This window comes from Magnolia sinica, chromosome 6, assembly GCF_029962835.1.
Source record: "Magnolia sinica isolate HGM2019 chromosome 6, MsV1, whole genome shotgun sequence".
Classification (NCBI taxonomy): Eukaryota; Viridiplantae; Streptophyta; class Magnoliopsida; order Magnoliales; family Magnoliaceae; genus Magnolia; species Magnolia sinica.
This window is the reverse complement of record NC_080578.1, coordinates 8,816,693-8,836,651: the sequence shown is the minus strand read 5'-3', so window position 1 is coordinate 8,836,651 and position 19,959 is coordinate 8,816,693. Positions and strand designations below refer to the sequence as shown.

Genomic DNA, 19,959 nt, shown 5'->3' with positions numbered 1-19,959 from the left:
CGTTCAAGTGGTGACTGAGTCAACTCGGCTGGTATGAGTTGAGTTCAGTGCACTCTTCTTCTTCTTTCCTTCCCTAATCTCTCTCCTACCCTCTCTCTCTCTCTCTCTCTCTCTCTCTCTCTCTCTCTCTCCCCTTTTCTTTCCCTTTCTCCCTTCTTCTCCAGTTGGCTAAAGACCCAGCCATTGATCTAACTCAGTCTGCAACTCAGCAAAATGACTCATCTTCCAAACGAGTCGGGTCCTGCTGCACACCAAGTATCTTCTCCTCTCTCTCTCTCTCTCTCTCTCTCTCTCTCACACACACACACACACACATTTCCTTCTTCCTTTCTCCAACATTGCTCAGACCTTCTGGGACTGGTCAGACGTTGCGCCATCGTGACTCGGTCACTCTTTGAACGAGTTGATGTCGTCCAAACTCGGCGCCACACTCGTCTCTCTCTCTCTCTCTCTCTCTCTCTCTCTCTCTCTCTCTCTCTAGTTTCTACCTTCTCCTTCTCTACTTTCTCTCTTCATGGCTAAACAGAGTCCAAACTCGCCTCTGATGCGAGTTATTACTTGAATGAGTCAGTGTGGCTAGGACGTGAAAACCGCTCACGATTTTTTCTCCTTTTTAGCTTTTAGGGCTTGTTTGTTAAATCTGAATTCTGAATCTAAAATATGTATCTAAAGTTTGAATATGAAGTCGAAAACATAGTATTGAATATAGAACAACCCATTTGTTAACTAACATATGAAATATTTGGAATATGTTAATTTGACACATTTGCCCTTGTTGACCAGTCATGACACATTAAAAGCTTCATGGATTCCATAGGAACGTTTATTTGCCAAATCATTTTAGGTAATGATCCAAAAAATGAGGATGATCCAAATCTCTTGTGGCCAGGAACTTTTGTGGCCGATTAATGGTTACTCACCACTGTTTCCTATGATATGGCCCACTTGATAATTGGATTTGCTTCATTTTTATTTTTATTTATTTATTATTTTTTTGTATAATGCCCTAAAATCATTTGAAAAAAATGAATGGACGCAGTGGATATAGAATATATACATCAAGGTGGGCCCAAGGTAAGGACCAAAGTCAGTGGCGTGGAATCTGCTATACACCAAAATTCGGGAGTGGATTAGGTGAGATCACGGATCCACCCACGTGGGTGGGACCCCTTATTGTGGGGCTCATAATGATGTGTGCACCTTAAATCCAAACTATCCAGTCATTTAAAAAGTTCATTTTAGGGCATTATTCCAAAAATGAAGCTGACGCAAATTTTATATGGAACACACCATAGGAAACAATCATGATTTAATTCTTACCATTAAAAACTTCATGGATTCCACGAAAATGTTTATTTACCATCCAACCTGTTGATAAGGATGCAAACACCTAGATGAAGAGGCCACACAAATATCATCTTGATCCAAGGCTTTTGTGGCCCCATGAGAAGTTTTTAATGGTTAAATGCCACTGTTTCCTGTAAAAATGGTCCATACGGGATTTGGAGTTGCTTCATTTTTTAGATTATGCCCTAAAATGAGCTTTTAACATGGATGGACGGTGTGGATGTAGCCACATACATCTCAGTGGGCCCATAGTTTGAGGTCCCACCCACCTCGGTGTATCCAGGGTCTCACCTAATCCGCTCCCCCCAAACCGGGTGGGATCGCGTGCCACCCCACTTGGATATACCTAGAGATGGATGTCGAAGGGCTGGATGGGGCGCACTGTGATGTATATGTTTTATCCACACCGTCCATTCATTTTTTCATATCATTTTAAGGGAATAAGACAAAAAATAAGCCAGATCAAAGGCTTTAGTGGGCCACACTACAAGAAATATTGGGAGTTGGGTGCCTACCATAAAATTTTCTTAGGGCCATATGAGCCTCTAATCAAGCTAATTTTTGTGTTTTCCTTTCATCCAGATTTGTGTGACCTTATCAAGAGGTTAGATGACAAATAAACTTTGCAGTGGACCCTAAGAAGGTTTTAACGGTAGTCCTTCGATTCCCACTACTTTTTATAGTGTGGTCGACTTGAGCTTTGGATGTGCCTCATTTTTTGAGATCATGCTCTAGGATGAGATAGAAAGGTTGGTGGGCGGTGTGGATCTAACACAAATTATAGTGGGCCCAAGGAAGTGTCACACGTTAAAAGTTGGGTGATGTATTGTGCAAAGGAGAAAGCTGAGGGCAATTTTGAATTTTTCAAAAAGAATGCATTCTGGATTCAGCATTAAGCCAGGCCTCCATTGCTGTAAAAAAATAATAATAATAAATAAATAAATAAATATCAGCAATTATTATGGAGCGCTTTCCACGTTCGGTGTTAACAAACAACACTAAACGTAGAATGATTTTCGAACTCCGCATTAAGTAAAAATTCCAAGCGTTACCAAACAGGCCCTTCAGAGTTTTTAGATCAAACTGATTTATGAGGAATTTCTTCATCTAGGTTATTAACACCAGATGAACAGGTTAGATGGAACAGATTATTGTGAGCTCCCCCCACACAGATATGATTGATGTCCCATTACAATTGTTTACTTTTGGGTGGCCCCACACCCGATGGGTGTTGGGTATTCCCTCTATGGCATGTCTTGCAAACCACTTCCAGTCTCCACGTGTCATGACATTCGATCACAGAAAAAGCAAAATAGAATGTCATGTGTTGGTGGTGAAAGAATACACATCCCACAACTGTCAATAATAATAATAATAAAATAGATTGAAAATATTAATAATAATAATAATAATAATAATAATAATAAAGAAGAGCTTGTGCACAGGCTATTAGAACATGGTTGATGCCAAAGCAATGGTTTAACAATCAGTTGGATCGAATCCAATTCCTCCCCATTCTGCCTGGGAAGCTCCATAGTGCACCATCATTTTCAACAGGCCTGATAATCACATCAAAGGATCTTGATAATCCACGTCTATCTCCATATCTATAGATGCATGCTTCATTCCATCGATAGTTAGGGGGACCAAATAGCTTTCAAGGGCACTGCAGAGTATGGGAGAGTGGTGGCATATGCTTAATCTTTGAGTTAGATCCATGATCTTAATCACCGCCCCAAGGCTTCACTGCCAAAAGTAATTAGGCCGTCCAATGGGACCCGCAATCTAATTACTTCCTGCCATTCAATGCATTTGATACACTCTTGGAGAAAACAGTTTAGATGAGTGATTGCTTTTGCAAACCAAGATACGGAGAATTGAACATTTTCAGTCCATAGCCCCTTAACAAGCCAAGGAATCCTTCCCTAACATATGGTACTAGCTCCTGTAGACCAAGAGATGCTAGTAAGGCAGTGGCAGCAGGCTTTAGTTTTACATACCATAGATCTGATTAGGCAGAGGACGTAGATTCACCGCATGGCTTCTTGGCATGCTGCGCAGTGGTCCACTTCCATCGCCGATAGCTCTTTTTGATGTCACAAGCAAGTTCCCATTACCAACCTAAATCCTGGTGGAACAGTACACAATTTGGAGTATTTATATGCTGACAGTAACATAGATATAAAGGATGTAAGGAAAATGTGTGATCCCCTCAACTTACAGACACCTGTCCAGAGACCCGCATGAAATTGGACCGCGGCCTTCTCTGATATGTACAAACAGCCTCGACTCTGTAGCCCGAAAAGAAGAGTAGGAGGAAGAAAGAAGAAGAAGAAAAAGATGACTTGTGGATTTTGTGTGGTTATGAACAAATGGAGGGGCTCTTATCAATCTCACAGTTGATGCTCAATGATCCCAGTATACGCTGACAATGCCATGGAGTGATGGTGATCAATGTACAAGGCACACGTCCCTCTATGGATTCAAGTGTCAGGAAAGCCACCAAAGAGCAGCAGCGACGTGCTGACATGATTGTGCCTCTCAGGCAGGAGCTGGTCTTTCTTCGGAGCAGAATTTGCAGTATCTTCCTTTCTGGAGAAAGGGAAAGCAAGGGAGAGAGAAAGAGAAGCTGACACGTCATCACACCCATCATCTTTCATAGGATCTTGAAGCTTGCTTTGGTTGCTTTTCTCATCCACCAATGGCACAAACAAAGGCAAGATCCCCCGTTTCGATGGTTTCTTTACATCCCCCAATGCAAGTTCGAGATTTGGGAGGTCAGAATCAGGCAAGTCCTCATCGTCTGACGAAACTATATGACATGGTATGGAGTCGCCGGATATTAAGTCTCTAACAGGACCTGAATTCACCGGAAATAAGTACCTTTCGGTTGTTCTGGAGCTCTTGGAGACAATGGTGTTGTCATCAGCACAATGTCCTTTCTGCTCCTCCTTTAGGATGCTAGAGTCCAGCTCAATTATTTCAGGAGAAAATCCATCCCTCAAAATCTGTTCATGAGAACCTGTCCTCATTTTCTTCCTTTGCTTTTCTCCATCAACCAGAACACAATCGGTCATCTCTTTGTGCACCATCGCTTCACTAGTCTTCATCGACGTTTCACCAGAAGCTTCTGAGATTGTCTCGGAAGAAATTGAGTGTGAGCGTTTCCTGCCAGCCCTCACTTCCCAGGTGCTCTCTTCTTGCTTTGTTTGCTCCCTCCAAACATCCACCTCCAAGGAAGTTACAGAATGCATCAATTTCTCCTTGTCCGAGTCCACTTCCTCCTGATCTCTGCCACCCACAGCAGCTACTTCTGGAACATGAGTTGTGACTGGAAGTATCTTGGATGAGACAGATGAAGTATCTTGTCTGTCTCGTGAGCCTGAAGCTAGGCCTGCTTGTCTGCCATTAGAACTGTCTGAGCACATTGGCGCTGCTTTACCTTTACTAAGAACACTTTGCACAGCTGCTGCTTGAACAGAAGGTTCGAGCCTCACATCCATTCCGCTTTGGGAATCTCTATAAACTTCTTTCTACACGCAGAATGCAAACAAACGAGTGAATGATTGAAGGATACAAGAATTGCAGTTGATAAGTAGGATGCACCCAAGACTGATGAAAAACAGACACACTTGCTCCAAGCTGCTGCTGCTTGCAGTGAAGCAGAGATGAAATTTGGGTAAATGTCCCCAAAACGAGTACTAAAATGCACTTGCCACAAAATTATCACAGGAAAACTAATAGGGTATCCATGCAATAGACAGATATACACACAGGGAAGACACCTCCAGACATGCCAACATTGCCAGTTTGTTGAGATTCCATTTGTTCACTGGGTGGGACCTACCGTGTAAACATGGTGGCCTAATAATCAGAACAGTCTAATATAGGGTGGGGCTACTCTTACAGCTTGTAACCTTAAAAAATGCAATTGGTCTATGCCCAATGAATACTATGTGCGTAGAAGAGATTTGGAATCAGTGGACCACCTCATCATTCAGTGTGATGTAGCATGGCTCATTGGGGTCACTTTCTTCTGTTTGTTTGAAATCAATTGGGTCCAATTGGGTCCTCCCAGGATCGACTATGGAGCTCATGGATCATTGGAATGGCAGGGCCCTTCGAGCCTCGGGGTAAGATTATGTGGAAAATGTTCTGGGGAATTTGGATGGAAAGAAACAAGAATATTGAAGACGGCGTTGTAAGGAAATAAACAAAAGAATATTTGAAGACAGTATGGATTCTGGCAAGCCTAGTTGACAAGATGGTATCATTGGAAAGTTGGGTAGTGCCTCAGATGTTTTGGAGGGGTCCCAATGTGATCTTCTCTGTAAATGCAAAGGAGTTACAGTCATAGATGTGCCTTGACGTGTCCCCATTAAAGTAGGGCATGCCTCCCTCGTGCGGCCATTGGAGGCTGAATGTGGATGGGAGTTCCTTGTGCCAACCCAAGTGCATCAGGAGTCAAGTATTAAAGGACAAGAACGTGTCATCAAATTTAACCTTCTTGGGGCCTGCAGTGACCAGAAATTCGAATAGGGCAAAATCGTCAGCTACTAAATTGGGGTGGCAATCTTTGCTGATCGAGTTGATCACTCATGGATTTAGGTACGATTTCAGAGTGCGAGTTACCTAGGCACCGAAATTGGTATAACTCGACCAACTCGGTCCCCTTTTTTGTGGTGACTCCCATCATTTTGGACCAAATCGATATAACTCGGATGATATCAAGTCATATCAGATGATATTTAAAACCATTTGGTAGGCCATTGATGGTTGAAGGAGACTTGGCGTCTGTAATTGCTTCAGTGTTGGGAGGTGTAGTGGATTTATCTCTTGTTTTAGATGACCTAAAGTTATAAAAAAGAAAAAAAGAAAAAAAGAAAGATGAAAAGAGGTCTACCAAGAATATACTTTCATTAAATTCCTAAGGCCTAGAGGATGATTGTATTGCTGAGCTCCAGCAAAGGAAGGAGGTCCATAGATCTACACTTTGGATAGGGTGGATTCTTATCCATTCATGCATTGGTAGTGCGGTGAAGCCATCTGACAGAAAACCTCTGAAAATCAAACTCCATGTTAGCTTCAGGATGAGATTGATTTAGATGCTTACATTGAATAAGAGATTAGAATCTGAAAGAAAGCAGCAAGTTGCAGTGACTTGTCACTTCACTTCTCCAATATTTTTGTGTGCTCAAACACCAGCAAAGAGAGAGCAAAGCCGAGGAAAAATTGGAAGAATCTCATTTGTTGGCTCGCAGAAACAAAAGGAATTGCTTTTGTTCAGCCGAATACCAGTACTCCTTTATTTGTGATACATAAATGTATATGTATGTACAATGGCTTATCGATTAAGCAAAGTTCCACTCTAACAAAGACTTGTAACAAAAGGTAACTACCTAATAATAAGATAAACCTGACTTAACACATGAGAAATATGGGCCATATAGCTGTGCAGCCCACCTAATGGATATAGATGTGGGCCGTACAGCCCACTTAGCACCTCTTGTCTATTCTTTAGATAAACTAGATTAGGACTTAAGGTGAATTTTTGCTTTCGTTACTTAAGGGTGTTTTTCACTTGCTTATTATTAATATAAATAGGAGGCCCTTCAATATGTGTGTGTGTATGTGTGTGTGTGTGTGTGTGTGTGAGAGAGAGAGAGAGGGAGAGAGAGAGAGAGAGGAGAGAGAGAGAGATGCTCAGCTGCGCACTAGTTCTCATGATAACTTTTTGAGAACTCATTTCCAGTGATATGAGCCAAAATCTGAACCGTTCAACTGATGCCGCACCCCATGAAACCCTAAGGGCCCAACTTTTATCCTGATCCAAAAATCTGGTGGGCCATGGCAAAAGGAAATAGTTTCCTCACTTGATTTGCCTCTCTTTCATCATGGCCCACCAGAGTTTTGGATCAAGGTAAAAGTTGGTCCCTACGGGTTTCATGGGGTGCTGCATTAGGTGGACGGTTCAGATTTTGAGCTCATATCACCATAAATGAGTTCCCAAAAAGTTCTCACGAGAACTCTTGTGAACTGGGGCGTAGCTGAACATTCCTCTCTCTCTCTCTCTCTCTCTCTCTCTCTCTCTCTCTCTCTCTCTCTGTGTGTGTGTGTGTGTGTGTGTGTGTGAGATACCCGTTCATAAGGTTACAACATAGAGGATGTAGGGAAAAACCAAATATCTAGTCATCCAAGTCTTTGGTGGGTTGCAAAAAGATTTCAATGGCGTGCATCCTATCCTACTGTTTCCTGCGGTGTGGCCCACTCGAGTTTTGGATGGGCCTAATTTATGGGAGAAGTCTTATAATGATCTCTCACAAATGATCAACATGGTGGATTTCAAGATAACATCATGATGGACCCCATAGGTATTTATGTCACACCCACTGCCTCAGCATTCAGAGCAGATGACGCATGCCGGTATAATAGGGTGAATCGCCGTAGCATTACTCTTCAACTGTATAGACTTTAGAAGACTATGGCTTGACCTAGATTTAGTTTCACACATGTTGGATCAAATGTGGGGCCCACCAAGTGATATAACACTATTTAGACCATCCAATTGCAAATACAAGGCTCATATGGTAACTGAAACTATTGCTTAGGCCTACGGTCAGATTTGATGGCCAGACCTGCCAATTCTGCTGGCTGTGGGATCCACTTGAGTAATCAGATGTCTTCCTCCACCACCCTTAGTATAATCTCACATTAGAGTAAGCCATCGTTATACCAAATGGAGCTCATCTCCTGTGTGCCCAGCTGGTTATTGTAGATGGTCTTTTCGGACCCTCTACTTGAGGTACCACATTGGCTCTTGGGGGTTAGATGAGATACCTAGACATGTGATTTTAGTGAAATATGAAAGAAAGAAAAGGGGGTTGAAAAAAGATACTAACCATGTAAGCAAGACGTCTTAAGAACCTACTAATTTAGTGCGCTAGATATTCTTGTTATAAACAACTGAAGATCTACTTAAGCAGGTGTGCAGGATTTGTAGGAGAAATTATTTTTAACAATAAAACTAACACATATACACCCCAAAAAAAATGACCATATGACTCACTGGACATAATATTTTGCTGATACATTTGGAAACCATTCGCTGCCTGTTGCAGTAGACGGTCAAGACTGATAGTCTTGTCCACTGTTGCTGGAAATGCTATTCCAACTGCTGCCTAATATCCCCTTGACACTAGTCCATGTACATAGGGTACCTAATGACAGGACCTCTTCACCTACCCACAAATCTTCCCAAAATCGCAATCCCCATTCCCACTCAATACCTAATCCCCCATCACCTGTACCCGCAAACTATGCAACGCCATATTTAGAAGTTTCTCATCTTTCTTACCTATCTGTTTCCATAGCCTAGACAGGAAAAGACACAAGCAACAGATACATTCACATGAAGATGTAGAAAAATAGACTCGTAGAAGAAAAAAAAAAAAAACTCAGAATCTAAAACATCCGCAATGTGGGAATGGCAGTAATTTTTTTAAAAAAAAAAAAAAGAAAAGAAAAGAAAATGACGAGAAATTAATGAATCCATGACATGTGATTATGCCCTGAATTGAACTGGACATCCTTGGAATCTCCATAATTGATGATGTGACTTATCAAACTTGAAATGGAAGAAACACAATTGCCATTTCCTTTGATCGTTTTGCATCTTTTTTATTTTTTATTTTTTCCAATTTCGAGGAGCTGTTGCCCCTCCATTTAAAATGTTCCACAACAATAACACAAGTTCGCTATAGTACATGCATTCAAATGTAAAATTGTTAACTATTGGCTCAGACTCATATGTGGCGTACCCATTGATAAGGATTCTAAAGTAATCCAAGAAATTGATAGCAAAATGCCAATTAGATCTTGAGCATGCTGGCAAGAAAATGAACAGCTTACCAAAGAGGTACATTTGCTTTTCACTTCTGAGCACAACTGCGGACTTTTCATCGGAATCTTCGATGAAGAACAGGTCTCACATAAACTTGTCATCTGATTAACACTCGCCGATGGATGAAATCCATGAATTAAACATGAGGCGTTCTTCTCAGATGAATGTGTGTCATCAACTGCTGACTCTTTGAGTTCATGAAAAGTGGGTCTCTGATCAGGAGTTGAACCTGTTACGTAAGTATTGCCATCCCCTCTCCCAGAAGACGATAAACACGAAGTGTTCTTGTCAGATGAATGTGTGTCATCAACTGCTGACTCTTTGAGTTCATGAAAAGTGGACCTTGGATGAAGAGTTGATCCTGTTATGTAAGTATTACCATCCCCTTCACCAGAAGACGATAAAAACGGCAAATCCACAGAAGTAGATTTGATTACTTCTGGTGCTTTGGGTGATCTGAGGTTGGACAATTCCTGATCCATATGCCCATAAGAACATATGTTCTGGGACATAGCAGCCTCAGTCATGGCAGGGCGGGCCAAATCTTGGGCCAAAGGGTCCAGATCCGAACTAGCTCCACAGATCTTCTTTTGAGAACCAGGATTCAATTTTGAGCAATCTGTACTCCTTACTTTGAATACGGCCCAAAGGAAAAATAATCTATTCCAACCTGCAAAAAGCAAAATACATCTTTTAACATGGATTTCTCTCAAATATATGCACAGTTAGAAATCAGATTCAAAGTGCAAGGAAGTGCATTCATGTTCATATGTCTGTAGACATGTTCAGTAAATGGAAAGGACAAACATGTAGTGCAGTATAATATATATATAAAGTACAAGGTAATGCATGAATGTGCAAAATATCATTCTTACGCTGGGATTTCTCAGGGAGCTGGTTTGATGGAAATATGAGAAGCTCAATTCCCTCAAAGTTCCCTTTAAGAGCCAAATCATTCTTTAGCATATTTTCTAACAACTTCTTGTAATTCCTTTCGTAACTGTTCCATGGAAAACATAAAGCAAAATTGAAGAAGTGCATCAGCATACAAAAGCTGCTACTTCAGCTTAAAAAGGGAAAAGAAAAAGGTAAAAAGCACATGAACAAACCTATCCATATCTTTAGCGAAGAGGTAGAGAGCAATGTTATCTTCAGTGGCACAGTCGTGCTGGAATTGAATTGGCCATGAGCTCAATCGGTGAACTTCCTCCAACTGGAGTTTACAAGGGAACTTCTTCACTACTTCAAAAACTTTCAGTGATGCACAAGTTGACAGGTGTGCTTGAATCCCATCACAGAAGTCAGGAATTCTTCCACTTCTCTGCACCTCAATGCCGCCCCTGCGGCAGTGGAACTCAGCATATCATGCATTCCAAAAGTGAAAAGCAAGAAAAACAGCATAGTGTGACTGAATTGACATGCCCGCTAATAAATTACAACTCAAAACTTCAAACAAAGAGAAAGGAGGATCATACTGCCATATGTAATCATACTCCGGAATGGCTGAAATTCTGAAAGGGTTGGCAAGTGTAGGAGCTTGATTTGGCAAATTTATCATGTAAGGCTTTGGTTTAGTTGCATCCAAAAGAGGACCATTCAAGTTCTCTTCTCTGGAAGCACATGCTATTTCTTTCAAATATGCAGTTTGTTGATTAGAATTGATAGTAGATGCAGCTGCAGTTCCACGAGAATCAGCAGTGGAGCTCCTCAAAGCCTCTTGCTCATCAAATGTGCCTTCTGGGGAAAAATTCCTCAAACAGCTTGAAGAACTTGATAATTGATCTTTAGAAGCTACTTCAAAGCTCAAATCAGTACTTGACAAAGATAATTCCTCTGATTGATCAGGCAATCTATTACTTTTATGTAGCCTAGTCTTTGTCATGGCTGCTTCTACAGCATCTTTCCACTTGTTGCTTTTGTGGGTCACCTCCCTTGAACTTCTCACAGCAGAAGCCTTGAGAGCAGAAACACGAAGGCTCACAGCTGGACAAAATTGTAGAGTATGACCCACTTCATTACATCTTTGGCATCGAACATGTTTACTTGCAGTTCCAGATGAAACATTCTGCCCAGACAAGCTGAAAGAGGAAGGCTCCTTGCTTTTTCTATCTTGGTTTGTGGATTCCTGTGATCGAAGCAAGCCATCTTGCAAAGTTACATCGCGACCACCACACAATCCATCAGCTGCACGAGAAAAAACTGTTGTGTCTTCCTTAGGGCCAACTTGGCATGGCTTTTGTCCCTCAGAACTGTACTTCCCATTTGAAGATGGAACAGCAAAACCACTGGATAAGCATGATGGCTGCTTCTTCACTACACCACATTCATCGAAGACCCAATAGCAGAAATAAGCAACACCATGAGAATAAAAACAGTAAGGGTTGAATGATAAATAACGAAAGCAGGTATTAGCAATAACAGCCCAAAAAGGAACTGCTTTATACCTGGAGTAGTTGGATTTTCTGATCCTCTTTTAGCAGGGAAAGTAGCAGGGTCAGATGGAGTGTTTAATTTCCTGTCGTGGCGTGCAGCCTTTGGATCACGCGAATTGTTCATGGAGCCAAGCAATGACATACTTTCATCATGGAACATGCTCTTTGGACTGGCCATTGGTGATGAACTAACCAATGAGCAATCCAATTTAAAAGAATTCTTCCTCTCTATTAGATTATGTTCTTTTGATTGCTTCAAGCCTCTTGGATCCTCAGCACGAGATAAATTTGGAGATTGCAATTTAGTTCTTGATTCATTGGCATTTGAGTGGCCTGAGCTTGTGGTTTTGAATGACATAGATCTGTCAATACTTCTATTCAATTTCTCCTTTCTTGTGCTACTTATAGAAGATTGTCTTTCCATTTTTTTCTTTTGAGCAACATCTTCAAATATCTGTTTTACTTTTGGTTTCAAGCTTGAGTTGTTGAAAGTAGCTGACTTAGAAAGTACACCTATGAATGACGGCAGAGTTGGAGCATTAGAAAGGATCTCGACAATCTGCATTGCTGCCATCTTTTGAACAAAATAAGATGCTGAGGCAAAACTGAGGTATGTGATCTTACCTCGAGGTGACTGAAGGAGTGCTTGCATCCTGGATGAGTTAGGACCTGGAGAAGTAAGGGAGCGGGGAACCTCTTGAGAACTGTTGCCCGAGCGACTTGCAGATGAAGGTAACAAATGGCCCGGCTTGACTTTCCCCACATCGAAGTTCTTGAATGAATTCTCTCGAGACAGTGCAGGTCTTCTGCCAGGGCTGGTAGTCCCTGGTGATCCAGTGCTCATTTCAATGGCCTGTCTTTTTGACACTGAAGGAACTTCCAGATTATCTGCTAGTCTTTTAGCAGACAGCTGTGGACTTGTGGCTACTTTTACAGCTTGGTTTCCCTCTGTTTCCTGAGATTTGATATCCAACTTAGAGAGAAGCTTAGGATTGAAGGTGCCTCCATGGTTTTGATTTTTTTCATTTGAGGATGGTGCTTTTATAGTTGCTGATGTCCCCTCCACTTTATCCACATTTTGGGTTTCAGCATCCTCCTTCAGGAGGCATTCTTCACATAGCCAATCACCTTCTGGAAGTTCATCGAGCATTATTCTCATGCAATAGCTGATTGAAAGTAAACAGAACATTGTTGTGTTACCTTACAGGGAAAAAAAATCAATAAATGGACCTAAACTAGGTGCTAAGGGTTATTATCCAGTTTTCAAAATTAAAGATTTAGCATGGCCTACGTGTGCTCTGCGCCATCACTGCATCTGCTACAAATAGCAAGCATCTCCTCCCGGCCTGTATCTCCACATATATCACAGACCTTTACCTGTTTAAAGATGCAACAGGCAAAAAAAGATTATCAGATACAGAGTTGTCATGAAATGAATGTTCCAAAAACAAATGAAGCAGCCATTATATGCATGTATCTGAAGTGTCGTAGGGACAACAGAATTGTATCAAATCACTTTCATCATATAATTATTTATTCAATTGGTTAGACAGAAATTCTACTTTTGAGGATACATGCAACTATATATTTTTTTTCCAAATTTGCAGGGAGACATCATGCTTAATTATGAATGCTTAGCTTCTTGTGATCCAATGGCTTCTGTTATGACTACAGCAGCAACAGCTTGACCTTCAAATCTTTCAAGGAAGATTCTTTGAGTGACATCAGAGAAGGGTGTAAAATATCGCTTTTCTTAGAAAGTTGCAACAGACAAACTTGAACATCCATAAATTTCATTTTAAAACAAAAACACAGATAAACAGCATTTTTTTTTCTTTTTTTTCTTTTTTACATAGGTTTCATAGGAGATGCAAGAAACATTTCGGGCAGAAAAGCACGCATAATAGATAACATGGGGCAAGAAGGACCTCAAAATACTCCCACTGGGTGTGCTGGATATTCCAGAAGGTATGTTGGACATTCACATGTTATTTCACGATGTCCCCATGATCTAATTTGTAGAACGTACGTGTTAAGCCACTTACCAACACAAGCTTATCAAAGAATTTCTCAGCGGCTCAACAGAAAGCTATGCCAATGGTACTGGTAGATGGTGATATGTTTGGATATAATAAATGATGTAAGGTCAGACAAATTTTCACCACATTATATTATTGTGTGCTTATGGGATCTCCAAATGTACCAATTGATTCAAACAAATATGAAGGTGTATAAGCTTCAGGCACTCATGAACTCTTTTGGAAAAACAATGAACCAGCTCTATTTATCTTTCACAAAAATGAACCAGCTACATTTGGCTCCCACTGCTTCACGTGCTTGATTAAACATCAACTTTCTCATTGTGACAGTTTCATTTAGTGTTGACTTGGATCGTCAACCACTTTTCTATGTTCAGTATGAATGAACTAAAAAGAGAGAACCTCTACTAGAGCAAAGAGGTAGACAGAGCACAGAAAGTGCATTGATCTACCAGCTTGAGCCCCATGCTTGAAATCAATTAGATTTATGAGACTTCAGAAATAATATACATAAAGACAATTAATACTCACATCATCCTCTAGAATGTCTGATCCAGAATTTTCACACTCTGCGATGGGCTGAGATTGTGGAGGTTGTTCCTGCATATCAGAAACTTCCAAAGAGGCACTTGACTTTCCAGATTGCTGCTTATTATCTGAACATTTTATAGACTTCATTGGTGGGTTACCATCCTTGTGGCCTCCAGTTTCAGTGGATGAAGAAAAACTACGTTTGATGAGACTTGCTTTACTACCTTCAATTTTTGGAACGATAGTAACAGGTGGAAGTCCACCAGATTTCTGGCCATCAACAGCCTTACTTGTCGGAGGTTCTGCCAATGAAGAATCAGTGTGTTCTATGGAGCATTCAGGAGTCTCTGCCATAAGCTGGGAACTTGAATTGTCTTCCAAATCTTTAGAATCTCCACGAGAAAATAATGAATTGCCTCTTTGAGAAAGAGAATGTGGAAGCTGCAATTTTGGTGAATTATTGTGTGCATTGACATTATTTGAGGGTGGAAATCCCAATGGGTCAGACTTGTTGGAAATATCTGCAGTTTCTGAAGTAATACCAGAACATTTTTTCTGAAGAGACTCTTTAGTTGTTGTACCATGCTGGCTTTCTTCTGTTTCACAAAGAAAATCAGTCAGACAACCGGGAGTAGTTTAAAAGTGAATCCTTTTCAAAGACTGTCACTAGAAAGATAATAGTTGAAGAACTAAATGACACATCCTTCTGATCTAGCTAATTCCAATATTACCAACTGATGTTTCTGTACCTTTAGCTCCAGTAACACATGATATGTTATCACCATGACATTCTAATCCGTGCTGCTCCTCATGCCGTCCTGAGGTTCTTTGAGAAGCAATATCACGTCCTCCATTAAGGAGCACATCTTGCACAGTGGTTTTACTTGATGACAACTTTGGGAGCATCTCAACATCTTCAAACCCATCAGGCGCATCACAGGTCCTCGTAGTCGCTTTGCTTTGAGCATTTTCACACAATGAATCATGACTTGAACTGGCACTGACTAAGTTACTGGCTTCGCTAGCTGTACGTTGCCTGCCATCACATGCTCTGTTCTTGGAAAGTGGTACCATATCAGCATCATCTGAAAACTCACCCTCAATCTTTGATTCCATTACTGATATAGTTTGGTTCAAATGCATACAAGATGAGCAAGGAGTGGCACAAACGTTACACGTTCCAGATTCCAATCTCATATGAAAATTCTCATTAATGGCACCCTTAACAATTCTTTTTTCAGATGGCGATCCTTCCTGCTGACAAAAAAAAAATGAAGAAGAAGCAATAAAGATCAAATTTGGAGAAGATAATGAGATAAAAGAGAGAATATAATATCATGTGCTTCTCAACTGCTGCTATACAAATGTCTAACAATACAAATCAGTAATTTAGTAACTATAACCCCAAAATGACCACTTTTGATATCTTGGGTCAATAATTCATGAGTAGAGAGATTGATAAAGATGTTGTCCAATTCCAGCTCGGCGGGGAAAATGGAGATGTGCCTCTAGAGTTTTATGTGATTGTCATGTAACACTCAAACTGGAAGGAAATTTTACCATGCATAATGGGACAGAATGTTGGGCAGTCACGGTCACGGAACATGTTCATAGGATGAGCGTGTAGCTGAAATGAGGATGTTGAGATGGATGAATGGCAAGACAAGGAAGGATAAAATTATAAATGAATCCATTTATGGGAAATTAGGAGTAACTCCAATCGTAAGACGAGCGAAATGAGATTTAGATGGTTTGGTCATGTGCAACAGAGACCAACAACTGCGCCCATTAGGAGTTAGTTGGTACAAGTTGAAGACTCTAAAAGAGCAAGGGAAAGGCCTGACAGGACGTGAGTGGAGGTAGTAAGAAAAGACTTGATGGCCTATGGTCTAACTGAAGTTATGGACCTTAATAGAGTGGAATGACGGAAAAGGATTCATGTAGCCAACCCAGTTAGTTGGGATAAGGCTTAGATGACGACGACGACGATGATGATGATGATAACCATATTTTTCCAAAGTAGCCTTGAGATCTATCAATTGAAATTTTAATACTTGAAAATTACGATACACTAAACAGGAGTAGAAGTGAAACTACATCAGAGCATAGTTGCATGAAAGGTGAAGCGGCAACAAATTCGGGTGCGGGAGTGGGGAAGCAAAATGTTAGCAAGCATAAGCACTCAGGAAGTGGAAGCGGGAGCATCACCTGGCTAGAAGGATTGTGAAACTAAGTTGATCAGAGTCTTCCTTTAAGATATAAGTGCAAATGGGATATGACTTTACTACCAACGGATAACCAAATGCTGATAGATACTTAACATATCCTCCCATGTCTCCAAAGACATCCATACGAGGCATCTTTTTAATCACATGCAAAATAAATCAGTTCGAGCAGCAAAAAAAGAAAAAATACCATGGATATGCAGTGCGTTGATATGTGTGCGGGTGCTGCGCATGTGTATTGACAGTTGAGGGTATATTGGTATTAACATGAAATTTCTGCTCCCAAGCATCCTTGAACCATAAGGACATTTTGGATGACCAGAATGTTGACATGTCGGCTAACTTTTGTTTTAATCAATTATAAAAAAAAAAAAATTATTGAGAAAAATCCCAGTGGGCTAAAGAGAAGAACGATCCATCAGGCAATGGATAAGAATCCCCTGTACAAAGAGAAGATTGACAGGCTCCACCCTTTGCAAGAGAATCAGCTGACAGCTTACACTTATCCACCCTAGGAACATGGTGAAAGCTCATATAGAATGTGTGGGAAAACAACCTAATGCTGTTGCAAATAGAAGCTAGATTCAATATGCAGGACTAATTCCAGACACCCAGGTGATCACATTTTGAGTATCCACCTCCACTACTAAGGACTCATCCACCCAACAAGCAAAAATTTCCAATCCAAAGTTGATGACAAGCAGTTCTGCCTGATTAGAAGAACTGGAGCTGGCCAGCCAGCCTGACCTAAACAAAATTTGATCGAGGTTCGTCTCTTAACACGCCTCCAATACGGAACACCCTGGATTGCCTAAGGAAGTCATGTCAACATTTAGCTTCCACCGACCATGGGGAGGGGCTGTCCACTGGCCACTACTAAGAGACAGCCTCCAGAAGTCATTGATAACTCTCCTAACAGACAGGGGGAAGGGGACACATTGACCGAGCTTCTTTTTTTTTTTTTAATAGTACACGCGGACTAAGCCTGCCATATGGCCATGCCTACAAGTAATCTCATTTATTCATTCAAAAATAAAAGGAAAAATAAAAAGAAAGGAAGAAAAATCACAAGTGTAGACACAGTGACAAGCACTCCACCTCATTGACTACATGTGATCCCCAGCCTGTATGAAGCATGCCACAGAATTTTCCATCTATCATCTATGGGATTTCACTCTCAATGCCTATACAAACTCAAGTTATGACAAACTCTTCAATTTAGCAATACAACCAAGCTACTTCTTTTTTTCTTTTTTGAAAGGTGGTGATTTTATAAAAATGAAGAAAAAGCAAGGCAAGGCAATTACAACCCCAACCAAGAGCCGGACACAGGAGAACACTTGGCAAGGGCCTTTATATTGGAGGCCCTTCCAATTACATCCGACTTAGCCCATCTGAAAACCTCAGCAACCTGCCCACTCTTATATTGTAAACATCTATTGTTCCTCTCCTTCCAAAGGGCCCAAAATACTGCCACCATAACCATCCTCAAAAGAATCTTCCCTCTTTTGCCTACACCCCCGTGCAGGACTTAAAAAACTAATAAAATAAAATAAAACCTCTATTGACACTGGCATTACCCAGGAAACATTAAACAGACCCAAGAACACATCCCACAAATCCCCCGCAAAGGCACAATGAAAAGATGGTTAACCAACTCTGTGTTTTTCATACAAATTATGCATATATTAGGAATCACCATCCTCCTTTTTAGGAGGTTTTCTACCACCAAGCTTATTATTAATATTTACATCAGTATCATTTACTTCTGTTTTACAACTTGTTAGACCTTTGCTGTCATTTTGATTAGATTGAACAGTGTTCTTCTTTCTAATAATTAACAGGTACGCTTCAATAAGAAAGAAAAGGGGAAAACCAAGTGCTCGGTGTTAGTGGAACACTATCTTTGTTGGGGCGATTTGCCAAACAAAACTGCATAAACATGGTTGGGCATGTCTTACGCTGCAAACGCTCATATAACTAGGGAAGGAGACCTATACTGTATTGAATACAAATATGCGACATGTTCAAGACTGCTTTGTTATGACAAACGAATGATTTACAAACTAGGGCAATAAGATGGTGAAATCTTGATAGTGGATCACTGATGACAGATACATAAGCAGCTCTTGATTTAGGATCACAGATTGAATCAATGGCAATATAAAGAACACATATATTAGGAACCTGAAAATCCTGACAGATACATAAGCAGCTCTTGATTTAGGATCACAGATTGAATCAATGGCAATATAAAGAACACATATATTAGGAACCTGAAAATCCGCCTTACCTTAACTGTCCGAACGCCATGGTCGGTCTCCTCCACAGGCCCTTGTATACGGCATCTCCCTCTCAAGACTGGAGTGATCTAAAATCAGGTTAAAAAACCACAAACATTAAAAGACAATCAATACCTGCAAAAACAAAATGCAGATTCTGAAAACATAAAATGGGACTTCCTCCACTTCACTAGCAAACAGACCCAACAAAAACTCGATTCAATTAAAAATACTACTAAGATATCGAATGAGAAGGGTCTGATTCAAGTACAAGAAATTTCAGCGAATCCGAATCCGTAGCCAGATCGAAGATAAGGAAACTGAGAAAATCCGATCGGAGACCACATCAAAGAATCGAAAACACAACCAGTCAACAGAAACTCTAGTAAGAACACCGGGCGGAATCGGAAACCCTAATTAGAGAAGAAAGGCAGCATAATTACATGCCTCAGGTCCCCGAATCTTGCCGGTAAGATCGTAGAGCTCTTTCAAGGCCCGGTCCCGGTGCTTTGGCATCATCGAACGGACGGCAGATTGTAGTCGTCGTCGTCGTCGTCGTCGTTGTCGAGTGAATGACCGGATTCGAAGCGGAAGAAAAGCTACGTTTTCACAGGCGTAGGATTTCTCAGTGAAATCTCTGTACTTGAAATTCAGTGCATGTGAGATAAGAGAAGAGGATAAATACGGTAGGAGGCATGCGCAGAGGAAGAGGGTAAAAGCTAACGTGGATTGGCGATGCGCAGAGGCTTAACGTGCGCTTCAAATGGTGGAAATTGCAGTGGATCTCATGGTAAATTGGGAATACGAGAATCCATGGGGAAGAAGGGACGACGGAGTAGCGAAGCGCGTTGCAGTTGCTGCTGAAAGACTCTCTCTCTCTCTCTGTCTCTCTCTGTCTCTCTCTCTATTTTGAGGAAAATGAGTAATTTCCTTCGCTTTTTTGGGATTTTTGTTTACGGGAGCGCGGATTCCGTGTTTAAAACTCTTTTTCTGTGGTTAGCTAGGAAAATCAGCGTTCCATCCACACGTTTGCATTCGCGCGTGCGGCATTGCACATGCGCCTGCGAGGCGATCGTGTGGCTTCCTTTCGGTGAAAAAGACGGGCAATGCCTTGAAGGAAAAAAAAAAGACGAGCAGTGACACGTGGATTCACGTGAGTTTTCTTGCGTAGGCAACCGAGGATAACCGCTAACCTCGGTATTG

At 41.0% G+C, this 19,959-nt stretch overlaps 1 protein-coding gene across 11 annotated transcripts; it reads right to left on the bottom strand.

Annotated features, from left to right (window-relative positions):
- Positions 1–2,784: 2,784 nt before the first annotated feature.
- Positions 2,785–19,664, bottom strand: LOC131248183 (uncharacterized). 11 transcript variants are annotated; one of them, XR_009172162.1, is made up of 13 exons: positions 19,204–19,662; positions 18,768–18,845; positions 14,999–15,506; positions 14,250–14,845; positions 12,971–13,056; positions 12,304–12,845; positions 11,692–12,192; positions 10,723–11,560; positions 10,357–10,587; positions 10,123–10,247; positions 9,256–9,917; positions 3,569–4,880; positions 2,785–3,475 (listed from the first exon to the last, which is right to left on the bottom strand). XR_009172162.1 is itself a non-coding variant. In XM_058248288.1 (13 exons), the coding sequence occupies exons 2-13, from the start codon at positions 19,273–19,275 to the stop codon at positions 3,831–3,833; spliced, it is 5,289 nt and encodes a 1,762-aa protein (XP_058104271.1). In that variant the 5' UTR covers positions 19,276–19,393; positions 19,481–19,662; the 3' UTR covers positions 3,120–3,830. The 11 variants fall into 11 exon arrangements, 10 of the variants coding, with proteins under 10 accessions (XP_058104271.1, XP_058104275.1, XP_058104278.1 ...); XM_058248288.1 differs by having other exon boundaries at positions 3,120–4,880; positions 19,204–19,393; positions 19,481–19,662; XM_058248292.1 differs by adding an exon at positions 16,458–16,609 and having other exon boundaries at positions 3,120–4,880; positions 14,999–15,503; positions 19,200–19,661.
- Between the last annotated feature and the right edge of the window lie 295 nt (positions 19,665–19,959).